The sequence below is a fragment of the Oncorhynchus clarkii genome, chromosome 10 (assembly GCF_045791955.1).
Source record: "Oncorhynchus clarkii lewisi isolate Uvic-CL-2024 chromosome 10, UVic_Ocla_1.0, whole genome shotgun sequence".
Taxonomy (NCBI): Eukaryota; Metazoa; Chordata; class Actinopteri; order Salmoniformes; family Salmonidae; genus Oncorhynchus; species Oncorhynchus clarkii.
This window is the reverse complement of record NC_092156.1, coordinates 1,182,674-1,200,000: the sequence shown is the minus strand read 5'-3', so window position 1 is coordinate 1,200,000 and position 17,327 is coordinate 1,182,674. Positions and strand designations below refer to the sequence as shown.

At 43.9% G+C, this 17,327-nt stretch overlaps 1 protein-coding gene across 2 annotated transcripts in view; it reads left to right on the top strand.

Moving 5' to 3' along the window:
* The window catches only part of LOC139419366 (ras-related protein Rab-38-like), an 18,877-nt gene extending 5,127 nt beyond the window's left edge, over positions 1-13,750 (top strand). Inside the window, exons 3-5 of one of the 2 annotated variants that reach the window (XM_071169308.1) lie at positions 10,185-10,336; positions 10,437-10,565; positions 13,303-13,750. In XM_071169308.1, the coding sequence (XP_071025409.1) occupies positions 10,185-10,336; positions 10,437-10,565; positions 13,303-13,455 (434 nt within the window). In that variant the 3' untranslated portion in view covers positions 13,456-13,750. The remainder of the gene's footprint in view (positions 1-10,184; positions 10,337-10,436; positions 10,566-13,302) is intronic. The other variant, XM_071169307.1, reaches the window with a different exon arrangement.
* Positions 13,751-17,327: the final 3,577 nt, after the last annotated feature.

The window sequence follows — 17,327 nt, the reverse complement described above, 5'->3', positions numbered from 1 at the left end:
CGTCCGTAGCCATGAAGTGCTTTGAAAGGCTGGTCATGGCTCACATCAACATCCTTATCCCAGAAACCCTAGACCCACTCCAATTTGCATACCGCCCAAACAGATCCACAGATGTCGCAATCTCTATTGCACTCCACACTGCCCTATCCCACCTGGCCTTAACACCTATGTGAGAATGCTATTCATTGACCACAGCTCAGCGTTCAACACCATAGTACCCTCAAAGCTCATCACTAAGCTAAGGACCCTGGGACTGAACACCTCCCTCTGCAATTGGATCCTGAACTTCCTGATGGGCCTGGTATAGGGACAAAGTGGAGTCGCAATTCAGCGGCTCAGACACAAGACGTATGTGGCAGGGTCTACAGGCAATTACAGACTACAAAAAGAAAACCAGCCACATCACGAATTCCGACGTCTTGCTAGCAGACAAACTGCATGCTTTGAAGATAATACACTTCCACCGACGCGGCCCGCTACCAAGGACTGTGGTCCCCTCTCCTTCTCCATGGCCAACGAGAAAAAGACATTTAAACGTGTTAACCCTCGCAAGGCTGCTGGCCCAGACGACATCCCTATCCACGTCCTCAGAGCATGCGCAGACCAGCTGGCTGGTGTGTTTCCGGACATATTCAATCTCTCCTTATCCCAGTCTGCTGTCCCCACATGCGTCAAGATGGCTACCATTGTTCCTGTACCCAAGAAGGCAAAGATAACTGAACTAAATGACTATCGCTCCGTAGCACTCACTTCTGTCATCATTAAGTGACTAGTCAAGGATCATATCACCTCCAACTTACCTGCCACCCTAGACCCACTCCAGTTTGTATACCACCCCAACAGGTCCACAGACGATGCAATCGCCATCACACTACACACTGCCCTCCAACTCAATCATCAAGTTTGCAGACGACACAACAGCAGTGGGCTTGATTACCAACAATGATGAGTCAGCCAACAGGGAGGAGATGAGGGCACTTAGAGTGTGGTGCCTCTCACTCAACGTAAAAAAAACAAAGGAGGTGATCGAGGACTTTAGGTAAACAGCAGAGGGAGCACCCCCCCATCGAAGTGACAGCAGTGGAGAAGATGGTAAGTACAAGTTACTCGATATGGAAGTGGTCAGATGAAGCGGATGCTAAACTTCAGGACTTCTTTGCTAGCACAAACTGGAATTTGTTCTGGGATTTATCCGGCGGCGTTGAGGAGTTTACCAGATCAGTCACCGCCTTCACTAATAGGTGCATCGACGACATTGTCCTAAAAGTGACAGTACGTACATATCCCAAGCAGAAGACATGGATTACAGGCAACTGAGCTAAAAGCTAGAGCTGCTGCTTGCAAGGAGCGGGACACTAACCCAAAAGCTTATAAGAAATCCCACTACGACCTCCGACGAGTCATCAAACATGAAAAGTGCCAGTACAGGACTAAGATAGAATCTTACTATGCTGGCTCTGACACTTATCGGATGTGGCAGTGTTTGCAAACTATCGTGGATTCCGAAGGGAAAACCAGCCGCAAGCTGCCCATACCAGACGAGCTAAATGCCTTCTATGCTCGCTTCGAGGCAAGCAACTCTGAACCTCACATGGGAGCACCAGTTGTTTCCGGACGACTGTGATCATACTCTCTGTTGCCAATGTGAGTAAGACCTTTAAACTAGTTAATATTCACAAGGCCGCAGGGCCAGATGGATTTCCAGGATGCGTACTCAGCTGGTAAGCGTCTTTGCTGACATTTTTATCCTCTCTCTGACCCAGTTTGTAATACCATGATATAGTATTTCAAGAAGACCATCATAGTCCCAGTGCCCAAGAACACCAAGGTAACCTGTCTAAATGATTATCACCCCATAGCACTCACATCTGTAGCTATGAAATGCTATGAAAGGCTAGTCATGGCTCACATCAACACAATCATCCCAGACACCCTTGACCCACTCCAATTTGCAGGTTCCGCCCTTTTTTTTCCATTTTTGCCAAAAACTACATACCCAAATCTAGATGCCTGTAACTCAGGTCCTGAAGCAAGGATATGCAAGAGAAAGGCCATAATGTATTATTCCAGCCCAGGTGCAATTTAGATTTTGGCCACTAGATGGCATCAGTGTATGTGCAACGTTTTAGACTGATCCAATGAACTAATTTCTGTTCAGAATTTTGTATCAAGACTGCCCACACGTTCCTAAAGTGTTTATTAATAACTTTTCATGTTCAAAACTGTGCACTCTCCTCAAACAATAGCATGGTATTATTTTACTGTAATAGCTACTGTAAATTGGACATTGTAGTTAGATTAACAAAGATTTAAGCTTTCTGCCAATATCAGATATGTCTATGTCCTGGGAAATGTTCTTGTTACTTACAACCTCATGCTAATCGCATTAGCCTACGCTAGCTCAACAGACCCATAGATGGGACACTGATCCCAATGAAGTTTAAGAACACATTCTTATTTACAAAGATGGCCTAGGAACAGTCAGTTAACTGCCTTGTTCAGGGGGAGAACAACAGATTTTGAACTTGTCAGCTTGGGGATTCGATCTAGCAAACTTTCGGTTACTGGCCCAATGCTCTAACCACTAGGCTACCTGTCACCCCAATGTGTTGAATGCTGTTCATTGACTACAGCTCAACATTCAACACTATAGTTCCCTCCAAGCTCATCAATAAGCTAAGGACCGTGGGACTGAACACCTCCCTCTGCAACTGGATTCTGGACTTCCTGATGGGCCACCCCCAGGTGGTGAGGGTAGGCAACAATGGATCTATCACACTGATTTTCAACACGGGTTCCCCTTAGTTCCCTTCTGTTCACCCACAACTGCGTGGGTGCGCATGAGTCCAACACCATCGTCAGGTTTGCTGACTACACAATTCCCACGGGAGACCAATATGGAAATGTATGCACTCGCTCTCATAAGTCGCTCTGGATAAGAACGTCTGCTAAATGACTTAAATGATGATGACGATGAGCCTATAGACTAGACCAGACTACACCAGACCAGACTATACCAGATTGCACCAGACTAGATCAGACTATACCAGACTAGACTAGACTATACCATACCAGACTAGACCAGACTGCACCAGACTAGACCAGACTGCACCAGACTACAACATACCAGACTAGACCAGACTACAGCATACCAGACCAGACTAGTCTACACTAGACCACACCAGACTACACTAAACCACACTAGACTACACCAGACTACACCAGACCAGACTACACCAGACCAGACTAGACTACACCAGACCATACTAGACTACACCAGACTACACCAGACCAGACTAGACTACACCAGACCATACTAGACTACACAAGACCAGACTAGACTACACCAGACCATACTAGACTAAACTAGACAGAACAGACCAGACAGACCAGGCAGACCAGACTAGACAGACCAGACAGACCATACTAGACCAGACTAGACAGACCCGATTAGACAAACCAGACAGACCAGACAAGACCACACCAGACATGAATAGACTACACCAGACCAGACTAGACTACACCAGACCATACTAGACTACACCAGACCATACTAGACTAAAGTCTAAAGTCTTTGAAAGCCAAGTTAATAAACAGATCACTGACCATCTCGAATTCCACCATACCTTCTCCGCTGTGCAATCTTTTTTCCGATCCGGTCATGGGTGCACCTCAGCCACGCTCAAGGTACTAAACGATATCATAACCGCAATTGATAAAAGACAGTACTGTGCAGCAGTCTTCATCAACCTGGCCAAGGCTGTGTTAACTAACCTACAAACAAGCTTCAATTCCATACAACACTCCTTCCGTGGCCTCCAACTGCTCTTAAACGCTAGCAAAACCAAATGCATGCTTTTCAACCATTTGCTGCCGCTCCTGTCCGCCCGACTAGCATCACAACTCTGGACGGTTCTGACCTAGAATATGTGGACAACTACAAATACCTAGGTGTCTGGTTAGACTGTAAACTCTCCTTCCAGAGTCATATTAAACATATCCAATCCAAAATTAAATCTAGAATCGACTTCCAATTTCACAATAAAGCCTCCTTCACTCACTCACGCCGCCAAACTTACCCTAGTAAAACTGACTATCCTACCGATCCTCGACTCGGCGATGTCATCTACAAAATAGCTTCCAACTCAGCAAATTGGATGTAGTCTATCACAGTGCCATCCGTTTTGTTACCAAAGCACCTTATACCACCCACCACTGCGACCTGTATGCTCTAGTCGGCTGGCCCTCGCTACATATTCGTCGCCAGACCCACTGGCTCCAGGTCATCTATAAGTCTATGCTAGGTAAAGCTCTGCCTTATCTCAGCTCACTGGTCATGATAACAACACCCACCCGTAGCATGCGCTCCAGCAGGTATATTTCACTGGTCATCCCCAAAGCCATCACTTATCTGCTGCCAGTGACTGGAACGAATTGCAAAAATCGCTGAAGTTGGAGACTTACATTTCCCTCTCTAACTTTAAACATCAGCTATCTGAGCAGCTAACCGATCGCTGCAGCTGTACATAGTCCATATGTAAATAGCCCACCCAATCTACCTACCTCATCCCCATATTGTTTTTATTTACTCTGCTGCTCTTTTTGCACACCAGTATCACTACTTACACACCATCATCTGCTCATCATCATCTGCTCATCTATCACTCCAGTGTTAATATGCTAAATTGTAATTACTTTGCTACCAAGGCCTATTTATTGCCTTACCTCCTCATGCACACTCTGTATATTGACATTTTTTAAAACTGTGTTATTGACTGTACGCTTGTTTATTCCATGTGTAACTCTGTGTTGTTTCTGTCTCGCTGCTTTGCTTGATCTTGGCCAGGTCTCAGTTGTAAATGAGAACTTGTTCTCAACTAGCTTACCTGGTTAAATAAAGGTGAAATAAAGAAATTAATAAAAAATAAATTAGACCAGGCTAGACTACACCAGACCAGGCTAGACTACACCAGACCAGGCTAGACTACACTAGACCAGACTAGACCAAATCAAATCAAATCAAATTTATTTATATAGCCCTTCGTACATCAGCTGATATCTCAAAGTGCTGTACAGAAACCCAGCCTAAAACCCCAAACAGCAAGCAATGCAGGTGTAGAAGCACGGTGGCTAGGAAAAACTCCCTAGAAAGGCCAAAACCTAGGAAGAAACCTAGAGAGGAACCAGGCTATGTGGGGTGGCCAGTCCTCTTCTGGCTGTGCCGGGTGGAGATTATAACAGAACATGGCCAAGATGTTCAAATGTTCATAAATGACCAGCATGGTCGATTAATAATAAGGCAGAACAGTTGAAACTGGAGCAGCAGCATGGCCAGGTGGACTGGGGACAGCAAGGAGTCATCATGTCAGGTAGTCCTGGGGCATGGTCCTAGGGCTCAGGTCCTCCGAGAGAGAGAAAGAGAGAAAGAAGGAGAGAATTAGAGAACGCACACTTAGATTCAGACAGGACACCGAATAGGACAGGAGAAGTACTCCAGATATAACAAACTGACCCTAGCCCCCCGACACATAATCTACGGCAGCATAAATACTGGAGGCTGAGACAGGAGGGGTCAGGAGACACTGTGGCCCCATCCGAGGACACCCCTGGACAGGGCCAAACAGGAAGGATATAACCCCACCCACTTTGCCAAAGCACAGCCCCCACACCACTAGAGGGATATCTTCAACCACCAACTTACCATCCTGAGACAAGGCTGAGTATAGCCCACAAAGATCTCCGCCATGGCACAACCCAAGGGGGGGGCGCCAACTCAGACAGGATGACCACATCAGTGAATCAACCCACTCAGGTGACGCACCCTTCCAGGGACGGCATGAGAGAGCCCCAGTAAGCCAGTGACTCAGCCCCTGTAATAGGGTTAGAGGCAGAGAATCCCAGTGGAAAGAGGGGAACCGGCCAGGCAGAGACAGCAAGGGCGGTTCGTTGCTCCAGAGCCTTTCCGTTCACCCTCCCACTCCTGGGCCAGACTACAGTCAATCATATGACCCACTGAAGAGATGAGTCTTCAGTAAAGACTTAAAGGTTGAGACCGAGTTTGCGTCTCTGACATGGGTAGGCAGACCGTTCCATAAAAATGGAGCTCTATAGGAGAAAGCCCTGCCTCCAGCTGTTTGCTTAGAAATTCTAGGGACAATTATGAGGCCTGCGTCTTGTGACCGTAGCGTACGTGTAGGTGTGTACGGCAGGACCAAATCAGAGAGATAGATAGGAGCAAGCCCATGTAATGCTTTGTAGGTTAGCAGTAAAACCTTGAAATCAGCCCTTGCTTTGACAGGAAGCCAGTGTAGGGAGGCTAGCACTGGAGTAATATGATCAATTTTTTTGGTTCTAGTTAGGATTCTAGCAGCCGTATTTAGCACTAACTGAAGTTTATTTAGTGCCTTATCCGGGTAGCCGGAAAGTAGAGCATTGCAGTAGTCTAACCTAGAAGTGACAAAAGCATGGATTCATTTTTCTGCATCATTTTTGGACAGAAAGTTTCTGATTTTTGCAATGTTACATAGATGGAAAAAAGCTGTCCTTGAAATGGTCTTGATATGTTCTTCAAAAGAGAGATCAGGGTCCAGAATAACGCCGAGGTCCTTCACAGTTTTATTTGAGACGACTGTACAACCATTAAGATTAATTGTCAGATTCAACAGAAGATCTCTTTGTTTCTTGGGACCTAGAACAAGCATCTCTGTTTTGTCCGAATTTAAAAGTAGAAAGTTTGCAGCCATCCACTTCCTTATGTCTGAAACACATGCTTCTAGGAAGGGCAATTTTGGGGCTTCACCATGTTTCATTGAAATGTACAGCTGTGTGTCATCCGCATAGCAGTGAAAGTTAACATTATGTTTTCGAATGACATCCCCAAGAGGTAAAATATATAGTGAAAACAATAGTGGTCCTAAAACGGAACCTTGAGGAACACCGAAATCTACAGTTGATTTGTCAGAGGACAAACCATTCACAGAGACAAACTGATACTTTCCGACAGATAAGATCTAAACCAGGCCAGAACTTGTCCGTGTAGACCAATTTGGGTTTCCAATCTCTCCAAAAGAATGTGGTGATCGATGGTATCAAAAGCAGCACTAAGGTCTAGGAGCACGAGGACAGATGCGGAGCCTCGGTCCGATGCCATTAAAATGTAATTTACCACCTTCACAAGTGCCGTCTCAGTGCTATGATGGGGTCTAAAACCAGACTGAAGCATTTCGTATACATTGTTTGTCTTCAGGAAGGCAGTGAGTAGACCAGACTCAGACCTGCAGAATATGCTGCTTAAATGGGCCTAGCCTATGTAATGACTGGGAATGTGAAGACTGTTGTTAACTGTCTCTGGAATGGATCTGTTCAAGATGGAATGTGGAGACTGTTAACTGTCTCTGGAATGGGTCTGTTCAAGATGGAATGTGGAGACTGTTAACTGTCTCTGGAATGGGTCTGTTCAAGATGGAATGTGGAGAATGTTAACTGTCTCTGGAATGGGTCTGTTCAAGATGGAATGTGGAGAATGTTAACTGTCTCTGGAATGGGTCTGTTCAAGATGGAATGTGGAGACTGTTAACTGTCTCTGGAATGGATCTGTTCAAGATGGAATGTGGAGACTCTTAACTGTCTCTGGAATGGGTCTGTTCAAGATGGAATGTGGAGACTGTTAACTGTCTCTGGAATGGGTCTGTTCAAGATGGAATGTGGAGACTGTTAACTGTCTCTGGAATGGGTCTGTTCAAGATGGAATGTGGAGACTGTTAACTGTCTCTGGAATGGATCTGTTCAAGATGGAATGTGGAGACTGTTAACTCACTCTGGAATGGGTCTGTTCAAGATGGAATGTGGAGACTGTTAACTGTCTCTGGAATGGATCTGTTCAAGATGGAATGTGGAGACTGTTAACTGTCTCTGGAATGGGTCTGTTCAAGATGGAATGTGGAGACTGTTAACTGTCTCTGGAATGGGTCTGTTCAAGATGGAATGTGGAGACTGTTAACTGTCTCTGGAATGGGTCTGTTCAAGATGGAATGTGGAGACTGTTAACTGTCTCTGGAATGGCCACTAATATAACCACATTATCCACTGATTTGCTGTTAGTCCCCTAGACAATAGAATGGAATGAGCTGTAGCTAGCTGACTGTTTTTAAGAGTACAGTCATGGCCAAAAGTTTTGAGAATGACACAAATACACATTTTCACAAAGTCTGCTGCCTCAGTTTGTATGATGGCAATTTGCATATACTCCAGAATGTTATGAAGAGTGATCAGATGAATTGTAATTAATTGCAAAGTCCCTCTTTGCCATGCAAATGAACTGAATCCCCAAAAAGCATTTCCAAAGCATTTCAGCTCTGCCACAAAAGGACCAGCTGACATCATGCCAGTGATTCTCTCGTTAACACAGGTGTGAGTGTTGACGAGGACAAGGCTCGAGATAACTCTGTCATGCTGAATAAGTTTGAATAACAGACTGGAAGCTTCAAAAGGAGTGTGGCGCTTGGAATCATTGTTCATCCTCTGTTAATAATGGTTACCTGCAAGGAAACACGTGCCGTCATCATTGCTTTGCACAAAAAGGGCTTCACAGGCAAGGATATTGCTGACACCTAAATCAACAATTTATCGGATCATCAAGAACTTCAAGGAGAGCGGTTCAATTGTTGTGAAGAAGGCTTCAGGGCACCCAAGAAAGTCCAGCAAGCGCCAGGACCGTTTCCTAAAGTTGATTCAGCTGCAGGATCGGGGCACCACCAGTACAGAGCTTGCTCAGGAATGGCAGCAGGCAAGTGTGAGTGCATCTGCACACACAGTGAGGCGAAGACTTTTTGAGGATGGCCTGGTGTCATGAAGGGCAGCAAAGAAGCCACTTCTCTCCAGGAAAAACATCAGGGACAGACTGATATTCTGCAAAAGGTACAGGGATTGGACTGCTGAGGACTGGGGTAAAGTCATTTTCTCTGATGAATCCCTTTTCCGATTGTTTGGGGTATCCAGAAAAAAGCTTGTCCGGAGACGACAAGGTGAGCGCTACCATCCGTCCTGTGTCATGCCAACAGTAAAGCATCCTGAGACCATTCATGTGTGGGGTTGCCAAGGGGGTGGGCTCACTCACAATTTTGCCTAAGAACACAGCCATGAATTAAGAATGGTACCAACACATCCTCCGAGAGCAACTCCTCCCAACCATCCAGGAACAGTTTGGTCACGAACAATGCCTTTTCCAGCATGATGGAGCACCTTGCCATAAGGCAAAAGTGATAACTAAGGTCTTGAAAAAGAAGGGTCAACACTGTGAATATTGACTCTTTGCATCAACTTCATATAATTGTCAATAAAATCCTTTGACACTTATGAAATTCTTGTAATTATACTTCAGTATTCCATAGTAACATCTGACAAAAATATCTAAAGACACTGAAGCAGCAAACTTAATATTTGTGTCATTCTCAACTGACTGAGCAGTCCTGCCTGAGACATGGAGGATAATGTTCCTGAGCAGTCCTGCCTGAGACATAGAAGATAATGTTACTGAGCGGTCCTGAGACATAGAAGATAATGTTACTGAGCAGTCCTGCCTGAGACATAGAAGATAATGTTACTGAGCAGTCCTGCCTGAGACATAGAAGATAATGTTACTGAGCAGTCCTGCCTGAGACATAGAAGATAATGTTACTGAGCGGTCCTGAGACATAGAAGATAATGTTACTGAGCAGTCCTGAGACATAGAAGATAATGTTACTGAGCGGTCCTGAGACATAGAAGATAATGTTACTGAGCGGTCCTGAGACATGGAAGATAATGTTACTGAGCAGTCCTGCCTGAGACATAGAAGATAATGTTACTGAGCAGTCCTGAGACATAGAAGATAATGTTACTGAGCGGTCCTGAGACATAGAAGATAATGTTACTGAGCAGTCCTGCCTGAGACATAGAAGATAATGTTACTGAGCAGTCCTGCCTGAGACATAGAAGATAATGTTACTGAGCGGTTCTGCCTGAGACATAGAAGATAATGTTACTGAGCGGTTCTGCCTGAGACATAGAACCCAATTGTCATCCTTTGATCACAAGGATGTCCTCTTGGTCTAATGGTGAACATTTCTGGTTACTGTGTGGGAGAACATGGTTCAAATCCCAACAGTTACAACAACAGTATATCTCTGTCTCTGTCTCCCCTGTAGGTCAGGAGCGGTTTGGGAACATGACCCGTGTGTACTACCGAGAGGCCATGGGGGCGTTCATCGTGTTTGACGTGACACGGCCCACTACCTTCGAAGCCATCACCAAGTGGAAGGAGGACCTGGACTCTAAACTCATGTTGACCAACAGAGAGGTGAGTGAAGTACAGTGAGTTGGTTCTACCATGGTAAAGGACTATTTAAATCATCCTGTTCATACATTACCTTCTTGTCTTTTACCTCTCTATTGGACAGAGCATTGCCACGGTCCTACTGGCTAATAAATGTGATCAGGGGCGGGAGGTTCTGACCAATAACGGCGTGAAGATGGACCAGTTCTGTAAAGACAACGGCTTTGTGGGCTGGTTCGAGACCTCAGCCAAGGTGGGAACACAAACACATGCACACACATACACATACGCACCCATGTGCACACACACACATACGCGCCCATGTGCACACACACACAGAACACATGCACACACATACGCACCCATGTGCACACACACACAGAAAACATGCACACACATACGCACCCATGTGCACAAACACATGCACACACATACACACCCATGTGCACAAACACACACAGAAAACATGCACACACATACACACCCATGTGCACAAACACACACAGAAAACATGCACACACATACGCACCCATGTGCACAAACACATGCACACACATACGCACCCATGTGCACACACACACAGAAAACATGCACAACAGCTATATGGGGTGGTGTCCTCATTCAGCCACCCTCTATGGGCCTCACTCCTCATAGAGTACTCTATACTCTTCTGTAAACTGGTCATCTCTGTATACCAGTCGCAAGACCCACTGGTTGATGCGTATTTATAAAACCCTCTTAGGCCTCACACACCCCTATCTGAGATATCTACTGCAGCCCTCATCCTCCACATACAACACCTGTTCACTCCCCCCTATCTGAGATATCTACTGCAGCCCTCATCCTCCACATACAACACCTGTTCTGCCAGTCACATTCTGTTAAAGGTCCCCAAAGCACACACATCCCTGGGTTGCTCCTCTTTTCAGTTCGCTGCAGGTAGCAACTGGAACGAGCTGCAACAAACACTCAAACTGGACAGTTTTATCTCAATATCTTCATTCAAAGGCTCAATCAAGCTAACCCTGACCCTTTTGACCTATATTGTGTGTTTTTGTCCTATATTTTAATTGTATTTATTTTTTATTTTTAATCCCCGCAGGAGGCCTTTTGCCTTTTGGTAGGTCATTGTAAATAAGAATTTGTTCTTAGGTTGTAACAACATGGTGTAACAACCTGGTGTAACAACCTGGTGTAACAACCTGGTGTAACAACCTGGTGTAACAACCTGGTGTAACAACCTGGTGTAACAACCTGGTGTAACAACCTGGTGTAACAACCTGGTGTAACAACCTGGTGTAACAACCTGGTGTAACAACCTGGTGTAACAACCTGGTGTAACAACCTGGTGTAACAACCTGGTGTAACAACCTGGTGTAACAACATGGTGTAACAACCTGGTGTAACAACCTGGTGTAACAACCTGGTGTAACAACATGGTGTAACTGCAGCAACAGAATTACGCCATGTGCAGCCGTTTCTCAGCTCTCAGTCAAATTCCACAAAGTGAAACTAAAACTTTAGTTTAGGTATTAATTCTGAGTGGTTAAGTTAAGGGTTAAGGTTAGGAATAGGGTTTAGGGTTAGGGTTAAGGTTAGGGATAGGGTTTAGGGTTAGGAGGTTCTACAGGGGTCAGAGGTCATTGAGGTCATGGGTTAGGGTTAGGGTTAGGGTTAACCCTACATTTCCACTGCCTCTAAATCAGTTGAACCAGGCTGTTTTACCTGTGGACAGTGGATACGGAAAGTTTTCAGACCCCTTTGGCTTTTTACACATTTTGTTACGTTACAGCCTTCTAAAATGGATGAACGTTTTTTTCTCATCAATCTTCACAAAATACCCCACGATGACATCACAATACCCCACGATGAGATGACAATACCCCACGATGACATCACAATACCGTACGATGACAAAGCAAAAAACTGGTTTTTAGAAACCTTTTTAAAAATAAAAAAACGAAATATCACATTTAGCATTCAGACCCTTTACTCAGTACTTTGTTGAAGCACCTTCGGCAGCAATTTCAGCCTCGAGTCTTCTTGGGTATGACACTACAAGCTTGGCACACCTTTATTTGAGGAGTGTCTCCCATTATTCTCTGCAGATCCTCTCAAGCTCTGTCAGGTTGGATGGGGAGCACTGCTGCACAGCTATTTTCAGAGAGAAACACTGGAGCTCTGTCAGAGTGACCATTGGGTTCTTGGTCACCTCCATGATTCCACCCCGATTGGTCAGTTTGGCAGGGCATCCAGATCTAGGATCTAGTCTTGGTGGTTCCAAACTTCTTCCATTTAAGAATGATGGAGACCACTGTGTTCTAGGGGACCTTCAATGCTGCAGAATATTTTTGGTTCCCTTCCCCAGATCTGTGCCTCAACACAATCCTGTCTCGGAGCACTATGGACAATCCCTTCTACCTAATAGCTTGGTTTTTGCTCTGACATGCCTTGTCAACTGTGGGACCTTATATAGACAGGTGTGTGCCTTTCCAAATCATATCCAACCAATTGAATTTACCACAGATGGACTTCACTCAAATTGTAGAAACATCTCAAGGATGATCATTGGAAGCTAAATTCCCGAGTCTCATAGCAAAGGTGCTGAATACTTATGTAAATAAGGTATTTCTGTTTTTTTTATTGTTATGAATTTACAAACATTTCTAAAAACATGTTTTCGCTTTGTCATTATTGTATATTGTTTGTAGATTAATGAGGAAAATTATAATTGAATCAAGTTTAGAATAAGGCTGTAACGTAACAAAAATTAGCAAAAAGTCAAGGGGTCTGAATACTTTCCGAATGCGCTGTGAGGATCAAGAAAAACATAGCCATTTCATACAATGAAAATGTGTTTATATAAGTAACTGAACCATGTTAACGTAGCACCTGTTTTTGTTTAACCCTAACAAGGCAAAAGCTCTGAGTACTCTGAAACTAGCCACTAGCTTTTAACCTTGTTGTTTTACTCTGCCGTGTCCCTTTAGGAAAACACCAACATCAGCGAGGCAGCGAACTTCCTGGTGAAACACATCATGGCTACAGAGAATGATTTCCTCAAGTCAGTGGTCCCAGACACCATCTCTCCAAAACTAAATGACTCACAACCTGTGACCTGCTCTGCCTGCTACAAACCATAGAGGGAGGAGAGGAGGAGAGGACTGGGGATGATGTGAAGGGAGGAGAAGATAGGAAGAGAAAACTGGTTCAAACTATAGAGGAAGGAGAGGAGGAGAGGGTGAAGAGAGGAGAGGAGACAGACCCAGGAGAAGAGGAAGAGGGAGTGGAATGGGGCTATGTTGGTCCTCTGTTGTTGAATTTGTAGAGCATGTTGCGTGTAACACCAGGGTAGTGGGTTCAATTCCAGGGACCACTCATACGTAAAATGTATGCACGCATGACTGTGAGTCGCTTTGGATAAAAGTGTCTGCTAAATGTAATATATTATTATTATTATATTGGGGAGCAGAGAGTGGAGAGATGATTGAATGTCACTGCAAGTTCCCTCCATATCCACCTCTTCAGAAGACAGAGGCACTGATTTCAAAACATCCTCTTCTCCTCGATCCTTGGCCCTCCATTTACACATTCATGCGCAACTTCGTGTTTCAAAGCTGAGGGAGTGAAAATTTGACTCTTACATAGCCACTTCAGCCGGGCCAGCAAGGCTGCAAGCTTCAGAGCGAAGTGATTTCCCAACACGCACTGCGATATGTTTGGAGTTTGCACAATTTTATACAAAATAATGGGGAGGCTAATTATATGTCATGAAAGTTTGTTTATGTCTGATTTGGAATATTTTTTAATATAATATATAATAATATATATTATATAACCTATAATATTATTATATTATTATAGTATTTGTAATATTATTAATAATAATAATAAATAATAATTTGGAGACTTGACACATGTAACAGATGAAATACCTCCCAAATTAAATGTTTACTGAGGTTATACATGTGCATTCAGAGAGTATTCAGACCCCTTCCCTTTTTCCACATTTTGTCACGTTACAGCCTTATTCTAAAATGGATCAAATTACATGTTTTCATTATCAATCTCCACACAATACCTTATAAATGACAAAACAGGTTTTTAGACATTTTTGCAAATGTTTTCAAAATAAAAACCTTATTTGCATAAGTATTCACACCCTTTGCTATGAGACTCAAAATGTTGCTCGGGTGTTGTTTCCATTGATCATCCTTAAGAAACATCCTTGAGATGTTTCTACAACTTGCTTGGAGTCCACCCGTGGTAACTTATTGGACATGATTTGGAAAGGCACACACCTGTCTATATAAGGTCCCACAGTTGACAGTGAATGTCAGAGCGAAAACCAATCCAAGAAGTCGAAGGAATTATCCGTAGAGCTCTGATACAGGATTGTGTCGAGGCACAGATCTGGGAAAGGGTACCAAAACATTTCCGCAGCATTGAAGGTCCCTAAGAACACAGTGGCCTCCATCATTCTGAAATGAAGTTTGGAACCACCAAGACGCCCGGCCAAAACTGAGCCATCGGGGGAGAAGGATCTTGGTCAGGGAGGTGACCAATAAGGTGACCAATAATCCAATGGTCACACTGACAGAGATACAGAGTTCCTCTGTGAAGATGGTATAACCTTCCAGAAGGACAACCATATCTGCAGCACTCCACCAATCAGGCCTTTATGGCCAAACAGAAGCCACTCCTCAGTAAAAGGCACATTACAGCCCGCTTGGAGGTTGCCCAAAGGCAGCTAAGAGAAACAAGATTCTCTAAGCAAAGTGCAGAGATATTCTTGATCCACTCTTTATCAGGCCTTTTCTATTTTTTTATTTAACCTTTATTTAACTAAGCAAGTCAGTTAAGAACAAATTCTTATTTACAATGAAAGCCAAACCCTGACTCAGATGGAATCGAACCAGGGTCTGTAGTGATGCCTCTAGCACTGCGATGCTGAGTAACCAGACGGACACATGACAGCCTGCTTGGAGTTTGCCAAAAGGCACCTAAAGACTTTCAGACCATGAGAAACAAGATTCTCTGGTCTGGTGAAACCAAGATAGAACTCTTTGGATTGAATGCTCTGCGTCACATCTGGTGGATACCTGGGACCACCCTACAGTGAAGTATGGTGGTGGCAGCTTCATGCTGTGGGGATGTTTTTCAGCGGCAGGGACTGGGAGACTTGTCAGAATCGAAGCAAAGATGAACAGAGAAAAGTACAGAGAGAGCCTTGATGAAAACCTGCTCCAGAGTGTTCAGGACCTCAGACTGCGGCTAAGGTTCACCTTCCAACAAGACAATGACCCTAAGCACACAGCCAAGACAATGCATGAGTGGTTTCGGGACAAGTCTCTGAATGTCCTTCAGTGGCCCAGCCAGAGCTCGGATTTGAACCCGATCGAACATTTCTGAAGAAACCTGAAAATAGCTGTGCAGCAACACTCCCCATCCAACCTGAGCATGAAAGGAGCTGCAGAGAGGAATGAGTAACTCCCCATATACAGGTGTGCCAAGCTTGTAGCGTCAAACCCAAGAAGACTCGATGCTGTAATCGCTGCCAAAGGGGTTTCAACAAAGTACTGAGTAAAGGGTCTGAATAAAATGTACAAACATTTCTAATAACCTGTTTTTGGTTTGTCATTATGGGGTATTGTGATGTCATTAAGGGGTATTGTGATGTCATTATGGGGTATTGTGACGTAATTAAGGGGTATTGTGATGTCATTATGGGGTATTGTAATGTCATTAAGGGGTGTTGTGATGTCACAAGGGGTATTGTAATGTCATTAAGGGGTATTGTGATGTCATTAAGGGTGTTTGTGTGTGGATTGATGAGGGGAAAAAACAATGCAATCAATTTTAGAATAATGCTGTAACATAACAAAATGAATACTTTCTGAATGCACTGGGATACATCAGTTACTGTTACCGTGATACAGTTGAAGTGGGAAGTTTACATACACCTTAGCCAAATACATTTAAATTCAGTTTTTCACAATTCCTGACAGTTAATCCCAGTAAAAATTCCCTGATTTAGGTCAATTAGGATCACCAAACCAAGAATGTGATAGGTTAGAATATTTATTGAATTTTTTATTTCACCTTTATTTAATTAACCAGGTAGGCTGGTTGAGAACAAGTTCTCATTTACAACTGCGACCTGGCCAAGATAAAGCAGTGTGAACAGACAACACAGAGTTACACATGGAGTAAACAATTAACAAGTCAATAACAGAGTAGAAAAAAGAGAGAGTCTATATACATTGTGTGCAAAAGGCATGAGGAGGTAGGAGAATAATTACAATTTTGCAGATTAACACTGGAGTGATACATGATCAGATGGTCATGTACAGGTAGCGATATTGGTGTGCAAAAGAGCAGAAAAGTAAATAAATATAAACAGTATGGGGATGAGGTAGGTAAATTGGGTGGGCTATTTACCGATAGACTATGTACAGCTGCAGCGATCGGTTAGCTGCTCTGATAGCAGATGTTTGAAGTTGGTGAGGGAGATAAAAGTCTCTAACTTCAGCGATTTTTGCAATTAGTTGAAAACCTGCTCCAGAGTGTTCAGGACCTCAGACTGCGGCTATAGTAGAGAGAATGATTTATTTCAGCGTTTATTTCTTTCATCACATTCCCAGTGGGTCAGAAGTTTACTCAATTAGTATTTGGTAGCATTGCCTTTAAATTGTTTAACTTGGGTCAAATGCTTCAGTTAGCCTTCCACAAGCTTCCCACAATAAGTTGTGAATTTGTCCCATTCCTCCTGACAGAGCTGGTGTAACTGAGTCAGGTTTGTAGGCCTCCTTGCTCGCACACGCTTTTTCAGTTTTGCCCAAAAATGTTCTATTGGATTGAGGTCAGGGCTTTGTGATGGCCACTCCAATACCTTGACTTTGTTGTCCTTAAGCCAATTCGCCACAACTTTGGAAATATGCTTGGGGTCATTGTTAATCGAGGTAATTGAGATCATATGTACATGTAGGTAGGGCTAAAGTGACTGTTCATAGAT